Source organism: Rhinolophus ferrumequinum, chromosome 15, assembly GCF_004115265.2.
Source record: "Rhinolophus ferrumequinum isolate MPI-CBG mRhiFer1 chromosome 15, mRhiFer1_v1.p, whole genome shotgun sequence".
Classification (NCBI taxonomy): Eukaryota; Metazoa; Chordata; class Mammalia; order Chiroptera; family Rhinolophidae; genus Rhinolophus; species Rhinolophus ferrumequinum.
In genome coordinates this window covers 48,416,721-48,440,792 of record NC_046298.1, presented here as the reverse complement: position 1 = coordinate 48,440,792, position 24,072 = coordinate 48,416,721, and the positions used below count along the sequence as shown (strand labels likewise).

General features: G+C 57.6%; 1 protein-coding gene across 4 annotated transcripts; it reads left to right on the top strand.

The window, feature by feature from the left end:
- Positions 1-1,966: 1,966 nt before the first annotated feature.
- Positions 1,967-23,979, top strand: PPP6R1 (protein phosphatase 6 regulatory subunit 1). Of its 4 annotated transcripts, none has more exons than XM_033129200.1 (24): positions 1,967-2,523; positions 10,190-10,422; positions 11,992-12,178; positions 12,261-12,398; positions 12,490-12,555; positions 13,895-14,007; positions 14,104-14,217; positions 14,581-14,743; positions 14,840-14,992; positions 15,115-15,249; positions 15,852-15,916; positions 16,005-16,120; positions 16,200-16,285; positions 16,429-16,518; positions 16,605-16,702; positions 19,139-19,196; positions 19,284-19,462; positions 21,594-21,733; positions 21,813-21,993; positions 22,098-22,168; positions 22,320-22,401; positions 22,723-22,833; positions 22,914-22,985; positions 23,072-23,979. In XM_033129200.1, the coding sequence occupies exons 2-24, from the start codon at positions 10,196-10,198 to the stop codon at positions 23,073-23,075; spliced, it is 2,649 nt and encodes an 882-aa protein (XP_032985091.1). In that variant the 5' UTR covers positions 1,967-2,523; positions 10,190-10,195; the 3' UTR covers positions 23,076-23,979. The 4 variants fall into 4 exon arrangements, with proteins under 4 accessions (XP_032985091.1, XP_032985089.1, XP_032985090.1 ...); XM_033129198.1 differs by lacking the exon at positions 1,967-2,523 and adding an exon at positions 4,718-4,838; XM_033129202.1 differs by lacking the exon at positions 1,967-2,523 and adding an exon at positions 5,940-6,087.
- Positions 23,980-24,072: the final 93 nt, after the last annotated feature.

The window sequence follows — 24,072 nt, the reverse complement described above, 5'->3', positions numbered from 1 at the left end:
AATAATAAAAGTGCTGCTCTCTAAAATCCGGAGCCATTGTCTCCTTTCATTTTCCCGGCCTCTCGAGAGGGTGTGGGGGAACATCCATATTTCTCGGCCAGCCATCGTTTCTGATTTCTCCTCGGTTTGAGGAATCCCCCACATTAGACGTCCACGCCACCTGCCCTAAGGCGGAAACCATGTTCTTTCCCAGCATCTTGTACAGATGTACATCACGTGATTTCAGCCCCACCAATCAGAGCTCGCTGCACGGCCTACTGGGGAGCTAGTGATAGAGAAAGGAGCAGGTGCCGGGAGAGGTCTGGTGGCTCTGCCTGCACTGGTGGTGGAGGCCAGTCCGTGTGCCCCCGATAAGCCGGTGGTTGGCATTCCTGGAGTGCAAAGTACCGAGCCTTCTCTCTAGCCTTCTCCGAGATGGTGGGGCTGGGAGAGGGACTGCCTCACCCCCTTTAGTAAGTTGCTTTTCAGTTTAGCTTAAGGTTGCGTCCTTTGCAACCACGAGGCCTGACCATTGTCGTTTTTCAGACAAGGAAGCTGCGCCCAAGATGGTTAATTTGTGGCCGAGTTCACAGAGGCAGGATTCAGACCTGGGTTAATTCCGAAGCTGTACTCCTACGTCCTGTATCCTGGCTTCTTAGCTCTGTTTGATGGCAGACTAATTTCTTTGGTGTGGAATTTACTTGTACTTGGGATTTTGTAGGGACCAATTACTTTCACCCCTCTTCCCAAATTCAGGATAAACTGAAAGGTATCTTTAGGATTTGAGAATCGGAGATCAATTGCCACCTTTATTACTATCAGAGCCAATCAGAGGAAGTGGCTATAGTCTTGCTATTTCATCTCAGCATTAGACACTCTTGCCCATCTGGTCACAGACAGCACTGGGCAAACACGGGCCTCGGCTTGCCAACCTTCACATCTGCAGCTCAAAGCTGCAAACATGATACATGCCACTGAGGTTATTATGGTTATCTGTCACACAACAGTCGCTACCTGATACAAGGACCAAAAAAAATCATGTACAACAAATACACTGGAAATAGCATGGACCAGAAGGGACATGGCTGAACAATCAAATTACAGACATGGTAATCAGTGAATGCAGGAGGAAATGAGAAAGATTAAAGCAATTAAAGAGAAGCTAACAGATGTGAAGGACAAATGCATAATTGGCATCCTTGAAAGAGAGAACAAGCATCTAGAACAGGTAAATATAGTGAAACATTCAATAAAATGTCCCCGAAATGAAAAAGGTAACACTGAAGGTTAAAAATAAAAGCTAAATCTTTACATCCACTTATTCGTCTTATCCTTATGGGCCTGTAATATGGGCAAAGGGGAATTATGAAAGTTGGGGAAACTGAGGCCCAGAGACATATGGGACCTTAATGAATATTGATACAAGGTCTGGGAGAACCCTTCCAGTCGATGTTAGAGAATTCTTTGAGCAGCAAATGTCTGTAGTAAAGACACTGCCTGGGCAAAGGTCTGGTGGTGGGATTGAAGTCAGCCTGAGGCACAGAGATGATGTCTGGAAAGAACCCCCCCGGGGTCACAGGCGCCTGGCCCTCGTTGGAGAGAAACCCGGCGCGAATTCCCCAGGAGCTCGACTCTGGAGCCAAAGCCTGAATGTGATTGGAGGAGACAGAATAACGAATAAATTCCGCCAGAAGCGAGCGGGAAGAGAAATTCTGGGGCAAGAACGCCTCCGGAGTCTTACAGCAATGCTACCGGGTGTGCAGTGGCGCCTGCCCATTGGGTTGTCTGGGTTTATTTGGGGAGACCGTTGGCACCAACAGGCGCAAGCGCACCGTAAGAGGAGGAAGAGGAGGTGTTCCGGATTGGCGGGGTCGGGAGCGGCCAGCCCCAGGCGCACGCGCACTGCCGAGCTCGGGCGCGCGGCCTCCGCGCACCGAGACGACGGCAGGAGGGCGGGGTCTCCTGCGTGCCCCTGCGCTGTGGGGATTGTGGGATAGTGGCGGACGGTAGCCGGGCTTCGGAGGCCTTGAATCCGACTGCAAAACCGGGAAACCCAGCCGGCGTGGGGAGGGGGTTGTGGGGAGGAAGTAGCCCTTGGCTTCTGTGGGCCTCCGCTCAGCACTGCGGCCTGTTCGGACTGTGGAGGACGTCTTCCCCGACCGGCCTTTGCTTTGCAGTGGGGCGCTGGCCGCAGGAGACGGGCGGCTTCCCCGCTGAGAGCCTGTGCGGGCCTCGCGACCCCGCTGACTTCCTTCAGCCCCGGGTCGGGACTCGCACCCACATCACCGGCAGTCTCGGACCCCCGCCCGCACCCAGCCGGCGCGGACCCCCGAATTCTGGAACTCGGCGCGCGAGGGCCTTCCCCTACGTAGGCCCGAGAACGCGTGCGCGAGCCCCGGCCCCAGCGTCTGCGCCAGCGTTACACACCGCCGCCCCCCGCCCCCACGTACCGGGCCCCTGAGCAGGGCCGGATCCGCCGGCAGCGGGGCGGGGGGGGCGCCCCGATGAGCCTCGAGTGCGAGGAGCCGCCGCCCCCCGACGCAGGTGAGCGGCCGCCCCGGCGCCCTCCCCACGGCCGGGCGTCCCGGGTTCCCCGGGGCCTCGTCTCGGAACCCGTCGAGTCTCCCCAGCCCTTCTTCGGACCCTTCCTCTCCTCCCTGGGGTTTCTCCCAGTTTCTCCCCATCAGCCCCCGTCTTTCAGTCTCTCTCCACAGGCTCTTAACGTTTCTTAGTCTTTCCCTTTAATCTCCCAAGTCTCTACCTCCAGCTCACCCCATTCCTCCTTCCCTTTCAGGCCCGTACCCCCGCCCGCGACCACCACACCTCCTACCATGGGCTCTCCTTCCGTCTCTTAGTGGGTCTCCTTGGCCTTCCCCTCCCCTAGCCCACCTTCCCCAGTCTCTTCTCTCTACACACCCCAACCTTCTCCTACCTCCTTACTCTCTACTCTTACTCCTCTACCCCCCACCCACCCTCATCTTTTCCTCCTCACGGACCGTTCCCTTGGACACCCCTTACCCTTCTGTCCCTGTCGCCGGCCATCCTGGATTCCATGGCCTCTGACTGTCGTCCTTGGACTCAGGACGACTGGAGTAATGGGGCTTCCCTTCACCCTGACCAGGCTCTCCCGCCCCATGGCCCCGGCTTCTTGTGAGCTGGGCTTTGGGCGGTACTTCTGTGGAGCTGCCACCACTGAGTCTTATTCTGTGAGATGAGGCCTCCTGAGGGCAGGGCAGGGAGCCTGGTGCTGGGCACTGAGGGAGGGAGGGACCAGCCCTGGGAGACAAAGGCAGAGCCAGTCAGTCACAATAGTAGTGGTGTGATAGAGGTAAGTCAGGGTGCTGTGGAAGGCCCCACGGCTGAGGAGGGACTGTTGAGACTGGCTCCTGGTGGCGTTTTCTGTCCAGGAAGGATGAGTAGGAGTTGACATGGACGGGGGCGAAGAAGGGCCTTCTGGGTGGAAGAACAGCACGTGCAGATATGTGAAGGTGGGAACCCAGGAGCAGGTGTGCGCCCAGAGTGCAATGTATTGGGAGGGAGTGGCCTGACACCTTGGGGGTGCTACTTGTCTAGGCTCCCGAGGGTGACCTTCTTGCTGGGTCTTTCTTGATTGCTCTACTGTACAGCTCTGCTAAGGACGCAAACGTTACTGTATTAACATCAGCCCAAAAGGCAAGGTGTTTGTCTAAAGCAGGGCTGTCCAAACTGTTTTCAACGTTTCTCACCAAGGGCCGTATGCGGTAAAACACACCAACAGCCGGGCCACTCACTCGAGGTGAAGTACGTGTTGCCTCACCTGGTTTATTTAAGTAAACTAAATAGATTTTTGGAATTTGCTGCGGGCCAATTAACAATGGCCCGCGGGCCGCAGTTTTGACACCCCTGGTCTAAAGGAAGATGGGTTGTCAGGTGTGGTATGGTGTTCAGAGTTGTAAGGAAATGCCAGTGGGGTATAAAGTAGCGTTGACATCGGTCTCCTCTCAGGCTGGTTCTGGGGGTTCAGTGCGCTGTTTATAGGAGCCTGGAGCAATCTGCAGGGCACAGGAAGTGCTCCAGAATCAGCAGCTTTTAAGGTTAGTATTTGGTTTGGGGTTACCTATTGTAGTATTCAACTGGGGGTGATTGTGTCCCCTAGGGGAAGTTTGACAATGGCTGCAGACTTTTTTTGTCACAACTTGGGGGATGCTACTGGCACCTGGTAAGTAGAGACCAGGGACACTGCTCAGCATCCTACAGTGCACAAAATGGTCCCCGTGACTGTGTCAGACCCTGTCAATGGGGCTGTGGTGGGGACACTGATCTCTTGCCTGGGTGTGATGTAATTTTGGCTTGTCTGCTCTGTTACTACCTGTGAGTGGCTGTGTGTTGTGTATTTTGACTTGTTTTTGGTTCTTTTTGTTGGGTCATCTACTGATTCCATTGGAGGAGAATGCTCATTCCCCCCTATCCCCTACAACTTTTCTTTAGGACCTATGGCCAAATGACCTTCAGTTTTCATTCATTCAACTAGTACCTCCAGCTGTGGGCCTGACCTTATGCTAGGTTCTGGGAAGTGGACATCTGGCAGGGAGAGGCAGGTGACTAAACAGGCAAATGCTGTCACAGAGCCCTCAGATGCTGTCACCCGGTGACCGCGGAAGCTGTGGAAGTGTGGAGTAGGCCCCTAACGCAGTCAGGGAGGCTTTCTGGAGGAAGTGGTGTCTGCACTGAAGCCTGAAGGACCCAGGAGGAGCTAGTCAGGCTCGAAGGGCTGGAGGAAGGCAGAGGGAGCAGCGAGCCAGGGCAGAGGCGAGGGCACAGAGGAGCAGTCAGGTGTGGCAGGAGTGTTGCGCGCCATGCGGGTGGCAGCAAGAGATGAGGTGAGAGAGACCTAGAAGCGTTGGTGAGAATGAGAAGCTTTCCTGGTGTTTCTGGGCTCCTGGACTCGTGGGCAGGCTCTGCACTGGGGCTGAGGACACACCTTCCTTTTGAGGCTGAGCCAGTTTTCCCTTTGAATGTCAGTTTTATGGACCTTCCCATGGGAAATGTGGTCTTACCATCACCCTGAGGTGTCTCACAGGTGAGGAGTTCAGGCTCCGTGGGGTTAGGTCTCTAGAGATTTCAGTTTGGACAGGTAGGACTGGAACCCAGGCCTTTTTGACTGGATCACCTGTAACACTCAGTCTGCACCTCTGTTTTCCAAGGGGCATTTCAAAATCTGTTTGTTGTTCTTTTCCTTTTTTCCTTTGAACCCATGGCCCATCCAGGAGACCATCCTGATTGTGAGCTTTCGGGCACCTCCTCAGGCCTTGGCCAGGTGTCCCCAGTCTGTTGTTTCCAAATTACTACATTCCCCTGGGGACGGACCATCATGGCCACCTCCCTTAGGGTAATGTGGTCTGGGGTCAGAGGGAGAGGCACCTGAGCTGACTCTAACTGGGTACCCCCCACACAGTTTTCCTGAGTCACAGTAAGGTCCCAGCCTGTCCTCCTGTGTGGCCTCAGTGACCCCTTCTTCCACCGCCTACCTCGTTGGGTTTTGTGGACACACACACACGTACATATTCACACACTCCTGCCCCCATCTTCCTGTCCTTGGAATCTGAAGTCCCTTACCCCCTTTCCAGATTTAGCTGAGAGCTAACAGTGGGTTGGAGGCAGGTGGTCTCGCCATCCTCTGAAATGCCCCTGCCACGGCTGAGAGCCAGGGGGTTCTCTCCCCTCCTGGGATTCACCTCCTGGGATTCACCTATGTCACATTAGAACGGTTGGTTGGAGGGTGGCAGCAGTCACCAGCTCCAGATGGTTTCTCCCAACGCTGGATCCTCTGCTGAGCCTCAGAGCAGCTCAGGTGGCCACTTTGGAGGCCCTCCCAGAGGCCTCTGCGCCCTTGACCTCCACTTCCGGGCACTTTGGGGCCAAGGCAAACAGGAAGGGGTGGCAGATAAAGGATCAACCCAGGGCTCCCCGGCAGGCGGAGCTGTTTGGACGGGTGGTGGCAGCAGCAGTGACAGTGGGGACAGCTCTGTGGGAGCTGCAGGCAGGCCCTGTCTGAGCCCAGGCGGGGAGGCCTGAGAGCACAGCAAAGTGAGAGCGCAAGGCCATGGTGCAGAGCTGGCGGATGGACAGGTGCTGTTTGTTTTTTAATGGCTTCCTTTCTCATTTATAGTTTCCCCTTCCGTTTGCAGCTAGAGTCTTGGTTTTCATCCAGTTTCTAAAAACCAGTGGTAGTCACTTCCGTTTTCTTGAAGTTTGCTAAACGTTGCAAAGGGTGGGGGTGGCGGGGTATGTAGTGCCCACCAGCACATTTGAATCACTCAGGCAAACGGTCAGAGTCTTTCTGTCTTACTCTTCTGTTTTTAGCACCGTCACCCAGTGTATGGCGGTCTCCTTCCCTCCCACTAGAAGTATCTGGGCTTCGGCATGGTTTCAGGGACAGACAGGAAGGGACCAAAACCTGCCGAGCGCGTGCCTGTCACCTGCCTGACCCAGCTATCCTCACAGCATGGGCCTTCCTGGTGGGCTGTGCCCACATTTCACAGACTGGAAACGGGTCTGGGGTGCCAGCTGCCTGGCCTAGGTTCATGCCGTGAGAGTGAGAAGGAAACCACCTGTCCTATCCCCAGGGTTTCCAGCAACTTGCGTTAAGTGAGAACATGAGGTTGGCCCGCAGGACTTGGAGCTAGAGTGAATTGAGTTTGTGGCCAGGAATGTTTTTTTCTCTTTTCCTCTTTTTAGTGTGTTCTTTTTTCTAGTTCTATACCTGCATCTTCGTTCTGTGTAGAGCTTGAGAAGTGATATGTGTAAGGTACCGACCACCACTCGATTGCATCTGGGCCTTGCCACCTCCTGATTTTCAGAGGGGCCACCTGGGTTGGGAGGCCCCGGGAATCCATACTCCATGCCACCCAGCTTCCTCCTTTCTTGTTGTGGAGGCCCCCACCCCTCCCAACCCCACCCTGGTTCTCTGGAAAGCCAGCTTTGGGAGGGAAATCCGACCTGTTGTCTGATGGTGGGGGGAGATTAGGGGAGGGGGGTGGGGCCATAGTCTGCACACAAACCGTCTGCTCTGGAAGTGGGTGGGCCTTTAGTCAGAAGAGCAGGGCTCGCAGAGTCCTGGTTCTGCCTCTTGGTGGCCAGGGCTCCCCTCTCTGGGTCCCCATCCCTATCAAATGGGAATAAGAACAGTGCTACACCTTGTCATCTCGATGAGATGAGAGAAAGTGCCGTGTACAGTACACAGGTTCTCTGCAGATGCTAGCTGGGCCCTGCCCCCCAGCTGTGGGGTGCCTGCTTAGCTCAGGAACAGTGGTAGGGAGGTGGGGAGGGGCCACTTGGGAAGGCTCCCCAGGGCGGACCTTTCATGTGCTTCAGCTCGGTGGGCAGCTGGCGCCTGCTCAGCTTGGGGTGACTGGTGACGGCGACTTGGAGCGAGGCCTGGGCCTGGCCCCGCATGGCACTCAGACAGCTCTGGTTTTGTTTTGGTAACAGTTTTTGTTGAGATGTAATTCACACACTGCACGATTCACCTATTTACAGTGCGTGATTCAGTAGTTCCTAGTAGTCACAGAGCTGAGCGCCCTTCACCACAATGGATACTTTCAGCTGAAGTATGATAAATAAAGTTGTGTATAACTGACTTTAGAAGTTTTGGGGGGCTCTTTAAGAACATCCTTTCCCAAAAGGAAAACCCACATTCTCCTTTCCCATCTCTCCCAGCTCCTGAAAGTCACTAATGTACTTTCTGTCCCTGTGGTTTTTTCTTACTGGACATTTGATGTGGATGGAGTCACATGGCCTGTGATCCTCGGTGACTGCTTTACTCACTCTGCTTGGGTGGCCTTTTGGCTTCTCTAGTCTCCTTTTTGCCATGAGAAAGTCTCCAGTGTAGAAACACGTGGTGATCTCACCACTTCCAGGTCCCTGCCTGTTGTGGCCCCCGGCGGTGGCTGCCCCTTGAGATGACTGGTCCCAGGTCCCCCCAGTTCAGGAAGTCCGTCCCTGGGCCATCAGAGCCTTGGGGCTGGTGTATCACCTCTGCTGAGCCTTACTTTTCTCACCTGTGGCATGGGCGCTGTCGCAGACTTGTCATCATATGCGGTAGGATGTGTGGGAGGGTCCCTCAAGGAGGTCTAGGCTCTGGGCACAAGTAGGGGTTGCCTGCGTGTGAAGGGTGGCCATGCACTTGCAGAGGGGGCTACTGGTTGGTTTCCTTTTGGAGCTGTAGTTCACTCCACCCCTAGTGCAGCCCGCCCCACCTTGGGGTTGGGGTTTAGGGAGCCCCTGAGTTTGGCTGGGGGGCGGGATGGGCACCACTCCCTTTCCCCTGACAGCTCTGGCAGCCTCCCGCCTCGGGCAAGGCCTGGGGAAAGGTGGTTTGTTTGTAGGCAGGGAGTCTTTCAGCTAACTTTGCTGAGCATGTTTCGAGTGCCAGGTTCTGTGCTAGGTTCTGTCCCTGGGTGCTCACGGCAGCTGGCGAGGAACTTCTGTGCAGTTCGTCATCTAGTTAGGGCGTGTGTACTGCACGTGTGTCGTTACTGTGACAGTGTACATGCTGGGCGGGTTGGGACACATGTCCCGGAACTGGAGGTTGGCGAGGGCCCTTGGGACCTTGAAAGCAGAGACTGGAGAGGTCATCACAGGATTTTGGCCTGGAATGAACAAACATAAGGTGCTCAAATTTGTCTCAGAAAAATGGCCCAAGTTGGGGGGCGGGGGAGGGCGGCTGGGGTGAGTCCCTGCGTGTGGTAGTATAGGGCTGTCCCCTCCTGGCTGTCCCTGCGCACAGGGCTGTTCCTCCACTCCACCTGCAGGTGTGCTTGGCCAGGGCTTAGGAAGCGACATGAGTCCCCTCAGGACTGTTGTGGATTTAGAGCTCCTTGTTCCTGGTCACGGGCAGGACGTGATCCTGGGTGGGGAGGATGGCCGTGGTGAGTGAGGCTCCTGTGGAGGCTGGAAAGGAGAGCTGCGTGTGGCGGTGCGGCGACGGGACAGGCTCAGAGGCCTGTCACCTGCACCTGCAGGTTCCTTAGCCCCAGCCCCAGCCACTTTCTGAGTCAGCATCATTCTCCCTGGGTTGGTGCTCCGTCTGTGGCTAGGGTGCTCTCCATGGCTGCAGTGGCGTGGGACAGAGAAGACTGAGAGTGGTGTAGGAGAGAGACTGGCGTCTGCCAATCTGGGAGGGGCCCAGGAGGGGCATCGTAGCCTCTCGGTCTGTCTGTCTGTAGTGGCCTCTGCCCCAGGTGGTCTTCACGAGGCAGGTGACAAGTGTGCACTCTGGTCAGTGCTTGTGCAGTGCAGTGGATCCCCCAGTTGCCCTGGGTGGGCATAGCGCCCAGTGCATGGTGGACTCAGCATGGAGATCAGAGGCCTGGGAGCCTGGCACAAACTCAGGGCAGGTCTGCAGCTGGTGGTCTGGACTGGGGTCCCTGCAGGCTCCTCAGGGGCAACTGAGTCTTTGCACAGGGGCACAGACCTGCCTGGCACCCAGTGGGTGCTCCACACGAGATGCCCCTGAGACTGGTCAGCACCAATGCTGGGGGCCGGGCCACAGTCAGGCATACAGGGCCTTGAGTGCCAGCCTTGGAGCCAGGATGCCATCCTTCAGGTGGTGGGAGCTAGCCCGTCCACCCTACTGAGCTGGTTACTCCATCTGTCCTGGTTCCTTTGGGCCCTGTTCGGTGGCTGTTCTGGGAGCCACCCCCATTTCCCTCTTCCCTGTCCTGGGCCATGGGTAGGGAGGGGGGGGGGAGGTGTGTGTGTGTGTGTGTGTGTGTGTGTGTGTGTGTGTGTGTGTGTTCCAGGCAACGGCACAGACTTCCCTCTCCCTGCCACCGCCCCACGCCGATGGCAGCTGTGTGCTGGCCACCCTGGGGCACTTGCGTTTGTTTAGTCAATACAGATTGAAGCGAGTTTCATGGCAGAGGTTCCGGGTGAACATGGCTCCAGCCCTGTCCCAGGGGGTCCCTGCCCAGATGTGGGGACAGGCCTTTGTGTACGGGGGTTTGTGGTCGCTCAGAGTACAGGATCGGGTCTCTCCTTGAAAGGCCCTGTTCTCGGTCCACACCCAGGGGCCTTTTCTGGACCTGGGGACCAAGGGATGGGCAGGACAGCTGGCCTCAGGTGTAAAGTGATCCCCTGGACCTCGGGTCTGCATCAGAGGTAGCTGAGGGAGACAGCGGGGTCTGGTGCTTGCTGGGTGTGGCCGGTGTGTGACAGCCCCTGCCCACAGGGCGCCATGTTTTGGAAGTTTGACCTGCACACAAGCTCGCACCTGGACGCGCTGCTGGAGCGGGAGGACCTGAGCCTGCCTGAGCTGCTGGACGAGGAAGACGTGCTGCAGGAGTGCAAGGTCGTCAACCGCAAGCTGCTGGACTTCCTGCTGCAGCCACCGCACCTGCTGGCCATGGTGGCTTGGGTCACCCAGGAGCCACCAGCCAGCGGCGAGGAGCGGCTGCGCTACAAGTGAGGCCCCCCCCCCACGTTCTGGCGCCCTGTTGATGTCACTGATTCCCTTGTGGGGATGAGGAAACCGAGGCAGGGAGAAGCCAGGCCACTGGGTGCAGACCTTATAGCCTGTGCTACAAATAGCTCCTGATACAGCTTTTTAAAAACCTTTTTCTTAACGGGGTTTTGCAGACATCCAGTGGAGGGACAAGTAGGACAAGCACCATGGGCGCTGCACTGGGCCCAAAGGGGCAGCATCTGGGCCCCGCCCCACCCCCAACTTCTTTTTCATGGTGTTTTATTCAATTGGATTTTTGTTGAGATGACTGTAGAATCACATGCAGTTGTGAGAGAGAATACAGAGTTCCCTGTACACTGCCTGGTTTCCTCCACTGGTGACATTTTGCAAAATATAGCACAGTGTCACAGCCAGGATGACACCATGGGATGGCCTGCAGGCCCTGGTGTGATCTAAAGCAAGTCCCCTAATTCCAGACACTGTCTTTTTACCTGTAATTCTCTTGTAAGTTTCCCTTTTTGGAGAATGAGCGGCAAGAGGCCTACCTGTGCCCACACTGTGCCTCGTGGTGCCAGGAAATCAAGGCACAGCTGTGGGCAGAGTTGGCACAGGCCATAGGTGGTCACCATCCTCTCCTATATGCTTCTCTCTATCCTTCTCTTCCATCTGCCCATCCAGCCCCCATCACTCGGGTGCTTAGGGCCCTGGGGTGTGCTGGAGGTGAGGCTGGCAGGGCCCTGTTGGGGGTGCAATTGGAATTGTTTCCATAACTGGGGGCTTTCATCTGCCCTGGGCTCCGCTGCCCTTCTTGGGCCCTGCAATGTCCATACTGCACATGGGCTTTCTTCCTGTCTGTCCTTCCCGGTTCCCTGGTGCCACCCTCTGCCCAACCCTCCTGTCTAGATTGAGCGTGGGTGAGGGCTGCCCGTTTGTCCTTTGTAAAGTGGGGGTTTGGTGAGGTTGGTGCGGGACCTGGCATACCTGGCAGGATCAGCCTCCTGATGTCCACCTGTACGTTAGATACCTGTCCCCACGTCTGTCTGTCTCCCTCCCCCACTGCCTCCCCTCCCTTGAGCATGTCCAGAACAGGGCTCTGGCTCATAGCAGCAGAGACACTGAGTGAGGGACCCTCCATTTTGACACCTGTGCCTTCCTGCCCCTGGTGTCCCTGCCCCAGGACCCAGGGATGAGGCACACAGGGCCCCTACAGTTCACAGGGCACCTCGAGCAGGTTGTGGTCGGACACTGGGCCCTGGGAGGCCTGCTGGGCTGGGCTCGCGTGTATGGAGGAGGCGGTGAGGGGTGAGGCCGGGCTGGGCCTGGGGCAGGCTGAGAAGGGGACTCTGATGGTGGTTTGGGCTGGGGCAGGGCCCCGGGGACTGGCAGGTGGATGTCCTGGAGGTAGAGGGACGGGCTTGGTGGTGGGGGTCCAGGCTCAGGAGGGTGGACGTTGCTTTGGGGGCAGTTCTGATGGGGGTGGGTACAGGGAGGTGAGGGCAGCTCTGCTGGCCCTCCCCCGCATCTGCCTGGCTTTCTGGAACTGACAGCCCCCACCCCAACCCGCCCAGGTACCCCAGCGTGGCCTGCGAGATCCTGACTTCAGATGTACCCCAGATCAACGACGCCCTGGGTGCTGATGAGTCGCTGCTGAACCGGCTCTACGGCTTCCTGCAGAGCGACGGCTGCCTCAACCCGCTGCTGGCCAGCTTCTTCAGCAAGGTCATGGGCATACTCATCAACCGCAAGACGGACCAGGTGCCGGCCGCGGTCCTGGGAACATCTTGTGGGTGGGTCGGTGTGGCCCAGGGCCTTCTACCTGACACGCCTGTGCCCCCAGCTCGTGTCCTTCCTGCGGAAGAAGGACGACTTCGTGGACCTGCTGCTGCAGCACATTGGCACCTCCGCCATCATGGACCTGCTGCTGCGCCTCCTCACGTGCGTGGAGCGGCCCCAACTGAGGCAGGAGGTGGTCAACGTAAGCAGTGCAGCCTGGGGGGGGGGAGAGAGGGGGAGGCGGGGCGGGGCGGGGTCAGTGAGCGGAGCCCCGCCTTCTTTCTCACCCCCAGTGGCTTAACGAGGAGAAGATTGTCCAGCGGCTCATCGAGCAGATCCACCCATCGAAGGATGACAATGTGAGCCCCCCCCCACCTGCTGCTCCCAGCCATGAGGGCCTCCTCCCCTCGGCGGGATTGATGAGAAAAGGGAGCACTGGGAAGCGCGAGCGCACTCCCTCCCAGTCATTCACCCCCAGGGCTCAGAGGGGACACAGAAGAACAGAAAAGGGGTTTTACACACATGGGACATTTCCATTGAGCCAGGAAGTTAGCCCATTCTCCCTTGAGGAATCAGGGATGCCCTGGCGCTCTCACTGCTGTCCTTCCCAGGGCCCCTCACCCTCTTTCCCTCTGGCACTGGCTCTGTGGCCTGTTGATCCTTCCATCTCTTATTCCTGGACAAGCCCTGCTTGTCCTTCAGAGAATCCACCCGGAGGCCCTGCGTCCTCACCGGCAGCTTGTGGGGCCTTGGCTGTCCTCCAGCTCACAGGCGCAGGTAGTCAGCACCCGGCACCCAGCCAGCCCCTGTCCCGGGAGGGTGATGACCATCCAGGCCTTTGTGGCAGAGGGATGAGGGCACCCACTGTGAGCCAGGTGGCGGGACACCTCTGATGGGCTCTGAGGTGCAGCTCACGACTGGATGGGTCTGGGATCTGCGTGGGGGGCCCTGGCAGCTGCCTCTTGGGTTGGACTCAGCACTCTGTTCATGCTTCTCTCGCGTTTTCTGTTTGGTGACAGCTTTATTGAAAATGAGTTTATGTACTATGCAGCCCACCCATTTATGGGGTTCAGTGGCTTTTAGTATATTTACAGAGTTGTGCAACCATCACCACATTTATTTTAGGATATTTTTCATCCCTCCAAAAGGAAACCCTGGGCCCGTTAGCTGTCACTCCCTCTCCCCTCCTGGTCCCCCAGTCCCCAACAGCCACCAGTCTGCTTTCTGTCCCTGGGTTTGCCTCTTCTGGGCTTTTCGTATACAGGGAATCGCACGTGAGTGGTCTTCTGTGACTGGCCTCTGTCCCTTAGCACTGTGTTGTGTGTATCCATGTTGTAGCATGTTGGTGCTTTGTCCCTTTCTAAGGCTGAGGAACGTTCCACTTGTGGACAGACCATGATTGCTTATCTGTTCACCAGTGGTGGATGTAAATGGTGGCTCTTGTGAATGGTGCAGGGTTTCTGTGCGATGTCTCCTATTCCCAAGGAAGACTTCCTTGGTTTCCCTTTTCTCCCCTCCCAGTGTTTAATGCCTCAAGCTCCCTCCCTTGGCACTTGTGTCTCTGCCTGTGCTACCCTCTTCCCCTGTCCCTAAAGGCTGGGGTCAAGTGGTCAGCTCATGGTGGGGGGTTACCAATACCAGGCCTTGGAGGGCCCAGCAGCCTGGCTGGGGTCCTCAGCTCTCTGTCCACCTCCCCAGCAACATTCCAACGCGTCCCAGTCCCTGTGTGACATCATCCGCCTGAGCCGGGACCAGATGATCCAAGTCCAGGACAGCCCGGAGCCCGATCAGCTGCTGGCCACCCTGGAGAAGTGGGTTTGCGGGTGGCACGCCAGTCCCGGGAGGGAAGCTGTCCTGGAGCTCTGGGGCCCAGGCCCTTCACCCTGACTGACTCTCCTGCGTCCCAGGCAGGAGACGATCGAGCAGCTGCTGAGCAACATGCTGGAAGGGGAGCTGAGCCCATCTGTCCTCGTCAGTGGGATCCAGGTGCTGCTGACTCTTCTGGAGCCAAGGAGGCCACGGTGAGGGGGTGACCTCCCTGGGTGGTCTGTGCTGTTCAGGGGACATGACCACCCTTCAAGGTGGTCCAGACCTGGAGAGGAGTCCTTCCGTTTCTGTCTGACAGCCAAGGAAACTGAGGCCAAGTCAACCACCTGTAGCTTCAAGCCAGCTGTTGGAACTGGGCCCCTTGGGTGGGGTACTGCCCACAGCACAGCGGGACCTCTGCCCCAGGGTCCCCAGGTGTCCGGCCCCTCCGAGCTGCCTCCTCTCTCAGTCCTCACCCCTGCCTCCTGGCTGGGAGCAGCTTCTCACTCCCTTACAGATATGTTCTGTGCGCATGAGCCAGGCAGCTCACTCGGCCCTTAATCCTACCCCCGCTGCAGATCCGAGTCCATGACCATGAACAACTTCTTCAGCAGTGTAGACGGGCAGCTGGAGCTGCTGACCCAGGCGACCCTGGACAGCACCGTATCCAACATGGGCACCCTGCATGCCTTGCGTCCTCGGCTTGGCCGCTTCCACCAGCTCCTACTCGAGCCACCCCAGGTGGGACAGGTGGGCCAGAGAACAGGTGGCAGGGAGGTTCACTCCTTGGTACCCAGCAGCACTGAGCTGGGAACCACGCCTCCCCTGTGCCTGCAGCTGGAGCCACTGTGCACAACGTGGGGCACCCTGGCCCCGCCACTGGGCAACACGCGGCTGCATGTGGTCAAGCTATTGGCCAGCGCCTTGAACACCAATGACGCGGCCCTGACCCAGGAGCTTCTGGCACTCGACGTGCCCAACACCATGCTGGTGCGTGTGGCAGGGCTACTGGGCAGTGTGGGGAGGGGTCAGGGATGGGGCGTGGCTACTGGCCAGGGTGGGCTGGGGGCAGGGGCAGGGCCTCTTGGCACCAGCCTGTGTCCCGTCCCCAGGATCTCTTCTTCCACTATGTCTTCAACAACTTCCTCCACACCCAAGTGGAGGTGTGTGTGAGCGCCATGCTGAGCGCCGGGCCCCCTTCCGATAGCAGCCTCGAGACCCCTGCCCCGAACCCGGTCGTGAAACATGTGAGCTGGGGCTCCCGGGTACCCCTTCAATTTCCTTGGGGTGGGCTCTGCCCCAGTTATGTCCCTCGCCTGTCCTGTAGGCAGTACTTGGTGGGTGACCACATCCTGGGGGCTGGAGGTTCAGCCTAGCTCTTAGGTCATGTCTGGGAGAAATAGAGGGTGATGTGTGGGGAGGTGAGTGGAAATGGTGACTTCAGGAGGTAGCTTGTGTCCTGGGGGACAGAGGGAAGAACTGTCCTGGCGTGGCAGCCGCCACAGTGGTTGGGGGCATCTCCCTGGGTATAGCTGGGGCCTCAGGGAGGAACTGTTCAGAGGGGATGTCGGACTAGGAGTGGGAGGCAGGCAGGGTGCCTTTGGGGTTTGTCGACCGGATAGAGCGGGAGCTGGACAGGCCAAGGACCTTTTTGGGGAGCAGAGGGTGGCTGGGTGCATGCACGAGGATGCTCTATGTGTTCGTGGGAAGATCAGAGGCTCAGGTGCCTAGCCAAGGTGGTGGAGCCGCCTCTGTCCCTCCCTCGTCTGGAGTCTGAGGCCTGGCTGGCTGGGGCGGGTGACACCCTTAGCTGGTCCCCATCCCCACGTGGCCGTCGTGCTTCCCGTAGCTGTTGCAGCAGTGTCGCCTGGTGGAGCGCATCCTGACGTCCTGGGAAGAGAATGACCGTGTACAGTGAGTGTCCCCTGGCCTTTCTGCTCTGGGGAGGGTGAAGGGGGGTTGAGGCCACTTGTGTGCAGCTGCAGCCTCTGCTGTCTTCCAGGTCTGCAGGGGGCCCTCGGAAAGGCTACATGGGTCACCTGACCAGAGTGGCCAATGCCTTGGTGCAGAACACAGAGAAGGGGCCCAATGCCGAGCAGCTGGGACAGCTGCTGAAGGGTGAGACAGGGACTCGCTTGGGTGGTGGGCGTGCTGGAGGCTTTGGGTCGCCTCATGTCCTCGTTCCCCCATTGAGCAGAGCTTCCAGGTGAGCAGCAGGAGCAGTGGGAAGCCTTCGTGTCGGGAGCCCTGGCCGAGACCAACAAAAAGAACATGGTGGACCTGGTGAGGCCCCCCCCTCTGCCCACCTCTGCTGCTCCGTCCCTTGTCACCCCAATTGCAGGCTTCCCGTCCCCACAGCCCAGTCCTTGCCCCGGGCCTTGTTGGGGGCTCTGACAGGCCCTGATTCCCCACCGCCCGCCCACCAGGTGAACACCCACCACCTGCACTCCTCCAGTGACGACGAGGACGACAGGCTCAAGGAGTTCAACTTCCCCGAGGAGGCCGTGCTGCAGCAGGTGGGGCTGTGGGCCGGCAGCATCCTGCCCTGCCTGCCCCCCGCCGCCCCCCAGCCCTGACCGCAGTGCCTTGCTCCACCTCCCAGGCCTTCATGGACTTCCAGATGCAGCGCATGACCTCAGCTTTCATTGACCACTTCGGCTTTAATGACGAGGAGTTTGGGGAGCAGGAAGAAAGCGTGAAGTGAGTGTGCCCCTCTGTGTGAGGCCACCTGCCGTCCTTCCCGTTTCCTCCCTGGTGTCCTCACCTCCTGCCCAGCACCTGCTCGGGCTCAGCCTGGAGGAGGGCGGCCGACCTTGGGCCCCTGTCCTTCCTCCCTGGGGGCTGGTGGGAGGTAGATGGGGGTCCTGGGTCATGGGGAGTATGTGAGATGGGCCCTTGCAGAGGCAGGACAGCCCTAGGGGCCGGAGCCAGAGGCTTTGGGGTGACATGAGGTGTTTTTTTCAGCGACCAGTTTTGCTTATTTGTGTTTGTCGTGTAACCACATTTCAGCATCATCACCTCTGGCGGTATAGTCATGAACTTCCTTCTTCATTTTCTGAACTTTCTGCCACAGGCATCTGTTGCTTTTATAGTCAGAGAAGAAAAATAAAGTTTACTAACGTTTTATAAGTTGTACAAGCAACCTTGTGACAGCACCAGGCAGACAGCGAAGGGAAGGGCAGACGACTTGAGTGAGTGCAGGGGACACTGGGCCAGGGACAGGAGTGGAGCGGCTGCCGTGACCGTGGGGGGCACCACCCAGCTGCCCAGGGGCCTCCATTCTGAGTCTGGTTCTTACACCACCAGGCTTGGGTCTCCCCGTGTGTATCTTGGGGCTTAGGGAGCCTGCTTTCAGAGCTCCTAAGGGAAGTGCCTGGGGAACAGCGAGTTGTGCTTTATGTCCACTGAGCGGAAGAGATTACTTTTGAAGAATGAGCCTGTGATGCCCTGAGATGGACCGTGGGGAAGCAGATGGAGAAGGGGCCAGCATGGGGTGTCCAGGGTTGGATCGAGGGTTAGGCAGGAAGGGCTGCAGCTGTGACTGAGTTTTGGGGGGATACCTGATGAAAAGGACAACTTGTGGCAGCGTGCTGGGCACCTTTCGGTGTTACCCATTACATGCCCAGGACCAGCCTTTGCTCAGGGGTTGGGAGCCCCTTTACAGCTAGGGAGACGGAGCATATGCTGGTCAGCAACGCTTTGCAGTACAGTGAGGTCAGCTGTGGCCTGTCGTGCCCTTGGCTGCACAGAGGTTCTTTGGACGTAGATGTGAGATTGTGTTTGCTGCTCTGCCTGCATCGTGCGCAGTCTGTCTCAGAGGCCCGAGACACCTGGGGAACACACAGCCCGGGGGGCCCAGCCCCGTCCTAGTGGGCGACGGGCTTCTTAGTGAATAGCGTTGGGAGGAACGGCTGCCGTTTTGGACAGAACTCTTACTCTGTCAAGATAAATTTCAAACTTTAAATATTAAAAAAACCCCAAAAAACGTGAAGCACTCTAGACTGTAAAATGGGTTAACATATTTATAATCAGGGCTGAAGGTGCTGCTCCGCCCGAGTCAGCGGCCACCCAACCAGCTGTGCTGTGCTTGGCCGGCCCCACTCTGTTTCTGTGTGTTTGAGAGGAGACAGGAATACCTGCCTCATTGGAGGCAGTGGAAAACCGGCGCCCAGTAAGCACTCAGGAGCTGCTGACTTGTATTTGTCCCTTGACCTTGGTGGTAAAATATTTCCTGAATTGAAAAGACGACTTCCCAGATAGCCTAGGAAGTCTCCCTAACATGTGGGGCAGAGCATGAGCCCTGGGGATAGTCAGCATTTTCAGCACGGAACAGGAGGAAGACCAACACCCCGGGAGAGGAAACGGGGAAAGGACGCAAACAAAACAAGCAGTGGGCTGTTGAAAAGTTGCTTAGTCTGCTGGTGGGACCATAACCGACCAATTCTTTGCAGCAGTTTGTGTCAGTATTTAAAACGTGTGGGTTTAGTTCCTCACTCCAGGAATTGAACTTCTATGAGGCTTTTTGAAAGCACAGAGAATTGAGCAAAGAAGGATGTAGGAGAATGTGTAACTCGGCCTTGTTGACAACAGTGACGGATTGCAGATGGGGCTCGGTTAGCTGGGTCCTTAGGAAAATTAGGCCCAGGCTGGTCCTACATTCCATTCTTGTTTCTCGCTGTGGCTGCTAATGCTGAACCATCACTCCTAAGGGAAGTTCGTACCTGTCTGGGAATCTCTCACCCAGATTGTAATCTTAAATCCTACAAACAAGTAGTCCAGGTAAAGTCTGTTTCCTTTATCTCACAACAGAGAAAACAAGGTTCAAAAGTGTTAAGTGACCTGCCTGGGGTCACCCCTCTAGCTGGTGCCAGAGTTGGGATTCACACCCACTGCGGCCCGTGGGGCCAGCCGGGCTGTGGGTGCCTGCTGCACCCAGTGTCCTTGGACATCCCTGTGCCGGGGCTGAGACAGGAGGACAGAATGTGGGACCTCAGCTGGGAACATGCGCATCTTTACCGCTCTACAAACTGCACAAATGACGAATGTACTGCGAGTGTTGACTCAGGTTACAGATAAGTTTTAACCAGTGGGTGCCCCATGTGCCCCGCCTCACTGCTCTTGTGCTTTCTCTCCTAGCGCGCCTTTCGACAAGACAGCCAACATCACCTTCTCTCTCAACGCTGACGATGAGAACGTGAGTGCTGCCCTGTCCTCTGGTGGGGGAGGGGAGTACGGGCAGTGCAGCCCTACCCACCCTCCCTCCCACCCCTGTACCCTGCAGCCCAATGCCAACCTGCTCGAGATATGTTACAAGGACCGGATCCAGCAGTTTGATGACGAGGAGGAAGAGGAAGAGGAGGAAGAGGGCCAGGGTTCTGGGGAGTCTGACGGGGAGGACGGTGCCTGGCAGAGCGGCCAGCTTGCCAGGGGGACCCGCCTGGGCCAGCCCCCATGCCTGCGGTAAGTCCCCTCCTGACTCCATTTCTAGGCTCCCTAGCAGAGCAGGGCTGCAGGGCCCCCATGAAACAGTTTTCACCAGCTCAAGTGAATGAGAAACAGACGGGGAATGCAGAGTGTGTATTAGTTTAGGCACTTTCAATTTTGAGTGATAGAAACCCAATTCAGGTGAGTTAAACTATAAAAGGAATGGGTAACGGCTTGTGTGTGGCCAGAAAACTTGGCATCTCCTTCAGGTACGGCTTGATCCAGGTGCATCTGTAATCAGTACCGCCCCTCCACCCTTGACTCTGCTCTCCCGGTGTTAGCTTTCGTGCAGGTATTCCCAAAATGGTATGATGGTCCCATCAGCCTCTCTCTCCCCTAATTTCAGGAAAAGGAGAAATGATAATTGTCAGTCCCTCTCAGGCTGAATGTCAGTAAGTCGTGACCAGCTCTTTGTACAAACGTTATTTTTCTCCAGTAGTGGCTGGCCCCAGAATCACTGGCTGAACGGGTTCATGCCATATAGCTTTGCCAGCATGAACAACTCAGGGTCCCCAACTCTGGTCCTTTGTTCCCTTGGCTACTGATTTGAGAATGAGAGTGTTTTAACTTTTTAATCGATGTGTAACAAGCATGCAGACGAGTATACGGATCCTGACTGTATGGCCCCATGGACCTCCGTGGCCCTTGCCGGCCACTGTCCACCCTTCCCAGGTTGACGCTGTCCTGACATCTTGTCCTATAGATCAGTTTTGTCCCTTCTGCTTTGAGGTTCATCCTTCTGGTAGGTGTGGGTATGTTCACCTGCCATCTGTGGGTGTGCCATCATGGAACTAACCAAGTTCATTGCCCTTATGTGTGTCCTTGAGGAATCCAAGGCAGTGATCCACCCGTGTTTTCTTCTGAGAATTGATAGTGTTAGCTCTTACATCTAAAGTTGGGTCCATTCTGAGCTAATTTTTTTGTACGTGGTGTGAAGTGGGGTCCAGCTTCATTCTTTCGTGTGTGGGAATGCTGCTGTCCCAGCATCGCTTGTGGGAAGGACTGTCCTTCCCCCACTGAATGGTCTTGGCACCCTTGTCGGCAGTCGATTGACTGTGTGGAGGGTTTCCTCTGTCTGTGCCGGAGCTACTTGGTCTTGATCACTGTTGTGTTATAGTAAGTTTGGAAGTTGGGAAGTATGAGTCCTGCCACGTTGTTCAAGATTGTGTTGAATCTCTGGGCTCTCTTGAGATTCCGTGTGAATTTTAGGATCAGCTTGTCAGTTTCAATAAGGAAGCTGGCTGGGATTGTGAGAGGGATGGCCTTGAACCTGTAGGTCAGGTTGGGAGTGTACCATTTAATGATATCCCATCTCCTAATCCATGAACATGGGATGTGTTTCCATGTCTTTAGGTCTTTTTTACTTTCAACAGTGTTCCAACAGTGAATGTTCGGTTTCCACCACTGAGTGTGGTGTTAGTTGTGGGTTGTGGTGCACGGGATTGGGAAGCTCTCCTCTGTCCCCCGTTTGCCGAATGTCTTAGTTTATTTTCAGTGAGAAAAGATGTATTCCTTTCCACCATTTGCTCCCGTGGCGAATGGTGGGTGCGTTCAGCATTTGCTCAACCATTCCCCATCGGTGGACATGTAGGCCAGTAGGACTTTGTCCATGGTCTCGAGTCATGTGTTAGTCAACACTCAGCAGTGTTTTGGGAGCAGCTGCACGTGCCAGTGCTGCTCTAAGCTGAGGATACACTGGTGACAAAGGTACTCCCGAGTTTGTAGTTGGGGGAAGAGCATCAAGTCAGCCCACCTGCGAGGGCGGTTCAGGCGCCAGGAGGGCCTGTGAGCGAGATGAGGCGGGGCCTTTCTCCCCGTAATGCTGGCGTTGGCACTCTCCACTGACCCTCGTGCTGCCCACCGGCCTGCCCATTGTGGGCTGTTCTCTGGGCATCTTGGCACACCCTGGGCCTAGGGAGGCCCTCACCCGTTCATCCCGGGGTTTCCCTGCTGTGTGTGTCCCCCCAATCCATTTTTATCATCTGTTGATTCCTTCACAGACTGCTCCCTGGGGTCAGCTCTGGGGGGGTCGGGAGGTGGGGACAGGGTGCCTTCCCACTCTGTCCCTGCCCCAGCTTAGCAGCTCATGGCTGCTTTCTGGGGGCAGGAGTGGAGGCAGCACAGACAGCGAGGAGGAGGAGGAAGAGGAGGAGGAGGACGACGAGGAGGACGACGAGGAAGACGGCCGGGTGGCTCGTGGAGGGGCCGGGCCCTCCTCTTACCCCAGCCCCGGCCCACAGCCTCCGGGTGGGTGAACACGCAGGCAGGGTGTGGTCAGGGGCTCGCGGGTGTCTGCCTGCTGTGCTCACTCTTGCCCCCACACCAGGCCCCAGCTGGACAGCTACCTTTGACCCAGTGCCTACAAATGCCCTGGCTGGCTCCCAAGACTCCGGGGACAAAGAGCTGTGCTCTGGGCCCCCTGTTTCCCAGGGGCCCCTCTGCATGCCCCAGGACCTCCCTGCCTCCAACGGGGCCGGCCCTGCAGCCCCCAACGCCCTGCAGCTCAGGTGAGGCTAGGAGGCAGGACCGGGAGGCGGAGCCAGGTTCTGGTTCCCTTTTGCTCCAGGGCTGACCCCAGCTGCCCACTTGGGCTGTTTCTCTCACCTCCCAGGTCTCAGGACCCCACACCCACCTCAGCACCTCAGGAAGCCACAGATGGCGGCAAAGTAGCAGAGCCCTCGGGTGAGCCCCTGCCACTGTCCGTCCAGCATGCCCTCCTGCCTACCGTCCCCCCCGCTGCGGCCCTCCCCCTGCTGTCCCCTGGCCTTACACACACCTCCAGTCTGGAGGACTTGCCAAGTCTCACATCTCTGGGCCTCTCTCCTCTGCACAGCCCCCTGTCGGGCCTTGGTCAGCTTCGGGGACCTCCAGGCCACCCTCAGAGGGACAAGCTCTGCCCACAAGTCCTTGGACAGGTGACTGGCTGGGGAGCAGCTTCTGGGGGGCCGCGTCGGGGAGGTGAATAGAGTCAGGCCCTTGGGTCGTCCCTGCCCCAGGGCTGTACCTGTACCCACATGGGAGCCATACAGTATCCTGGAGCCCAGGGCCCCCAGCCCAGCCTCAGGGGCAGGAAAGAGGCTTCCAGGAAGGACAGGAGTGTGTGGAGCCCGTCGCAGCCAACCTTGAGCTCCTGCCTGGGACAGCTCCCAGGGTCTTTGGATGTGAGGCCCTGGGCTGTGCCTTCCTTCAATACTCAGCAAACAGCTGACGGTAACCCCACTGACCTCTTCCCACAGTGCAACCAGAGACCCTACTACCTCTGTCCCAGCCCCTGGGGCCTACCAGCCCCCCCAGACCGTGGAGGGGGAGAAGAGCCCAGAGCCCTTGCGGCTCCCCCAAAACCAGAGGTGAGCATGGAGAGACCCTGCAGCGGGTGGGGGTGGTTTGAGAGGAGGCACTGACCCCTCATGTTCCTCTCCCCTGCTAGTGCCCAGGCCCTCCAGCTGCCTCCAATGCTCAACACCTCTGCCCCGGGAGGGCCAGTGTCCCCAGGCTCCCAGTGAGTGGCAGGGGCCAGGGGGTCGGGGGTAGGGGCGGCGGGTGCGCCGGCGAGCTCCTCACTCAGGTGTCCCTCTTGGTTCCTAGGTAACTGCCTGGTCCCGGTGGTGGCAGCCAAATCTTCGTCCTGCATGTGGACCCTGCCCGGGCGGGGGCAGGACAGGTCCCACAATGGCCCGTTGCCCCATCCCCCCATCCCCACCCCCCACGTTCTCTCCTCTGGACTCCCAGGAGGCTGGTGCCAGGGAGACAGGTCCCCTCCCCCCCCCATTTGCACTGAGAAAAGAAATGATGGAGTTTTGTCTCCTAGAATAAAGATATAGAGTCCAGTAGAGAGAGAGAGAGAGAGAGAGAGAGAGACCTATATTATATATTATATATATATATTGAGGGAGGAGAGAGTGGGTGGGAAGAGAGCCAGAAGGAAGCCACGCCCCAGGGCAGGCGGGGTGGGAGGTTGGACCATCACCCTGCCCCAGCTGGGGCTTCACTGGGGTTCCCAAGACACAGTCTTCCCTCTCCTCCCACCATGCTCCTTCCTCCCCACCCTCCTCACCCCGTGCAAACACCCACACCCACACTCGTCCTTTCAGCTCAGGTCCACCTGGAGGGGAGGGCCCGAGTGGGGGCCGTGCCTTTGCCCAGCCCCTCACCCTGGACCCTGCACTTTCCCCCAGGCTGGGAGCTAAAGGACCCTCTGCCGGGCCTGGTGGCTGTCTGGGACCTGGGGGTCCCAGTCCAAGGGGGCCTCCCTAGTGACATTCCCATGAGGCCCTGATACACTCATGAGACCCTTGCACCTCCATGGACCCCAGCGTGGGGGTCTGGCAGGGGTCCGGCTGGGGTCCCCCTCCTGTGCTTGAGGGTCTGGGGTCCAGCCCAGCTGCCAAGTGACCTTGTCCCAGCTCCCTGTCCCCAGGCTGGCGTGAGTGTTGTGTGTTCGTGCCGAGCTTCTATTTCATATTGCAAATATAAATAAATAAGACAGTTTAAGAGTCCTGCCATTCAGACCTTGAGCTCTGGGACATGGGGTGGGGGGGGCCTGAACTGTCCCCGCACCTCCCTCAGCCTCTGGGGTTTGACCTTCA

What these genes read in the sequence shown, in the direction of transcription:
- PPP6R1 (XM_033129198.1), top strand. Translation starts at nt 4,815, where the DNA reads ATGCGGGTGGCAGCAAGAGATGAG. An exon ending in AGGAGGCCGTGCTGCAGCAG is followed by an intron (nt 16,519 to 16,604) that starts GTGGGGCTGTGG and finishes TCCACCTCCCAG; the next exon opens with GCCTTCATGGACTTCCAGAT. An exon ending in CAAAGTAGCAGAGCCCTCGG is followed by an intron (nt 22,169 to 22,319) that starts GTGAGCCCCTGC and finishes TCCTCTGCACAG; the next exon opens with CCCCCTGTCGGGCCTTGGTC.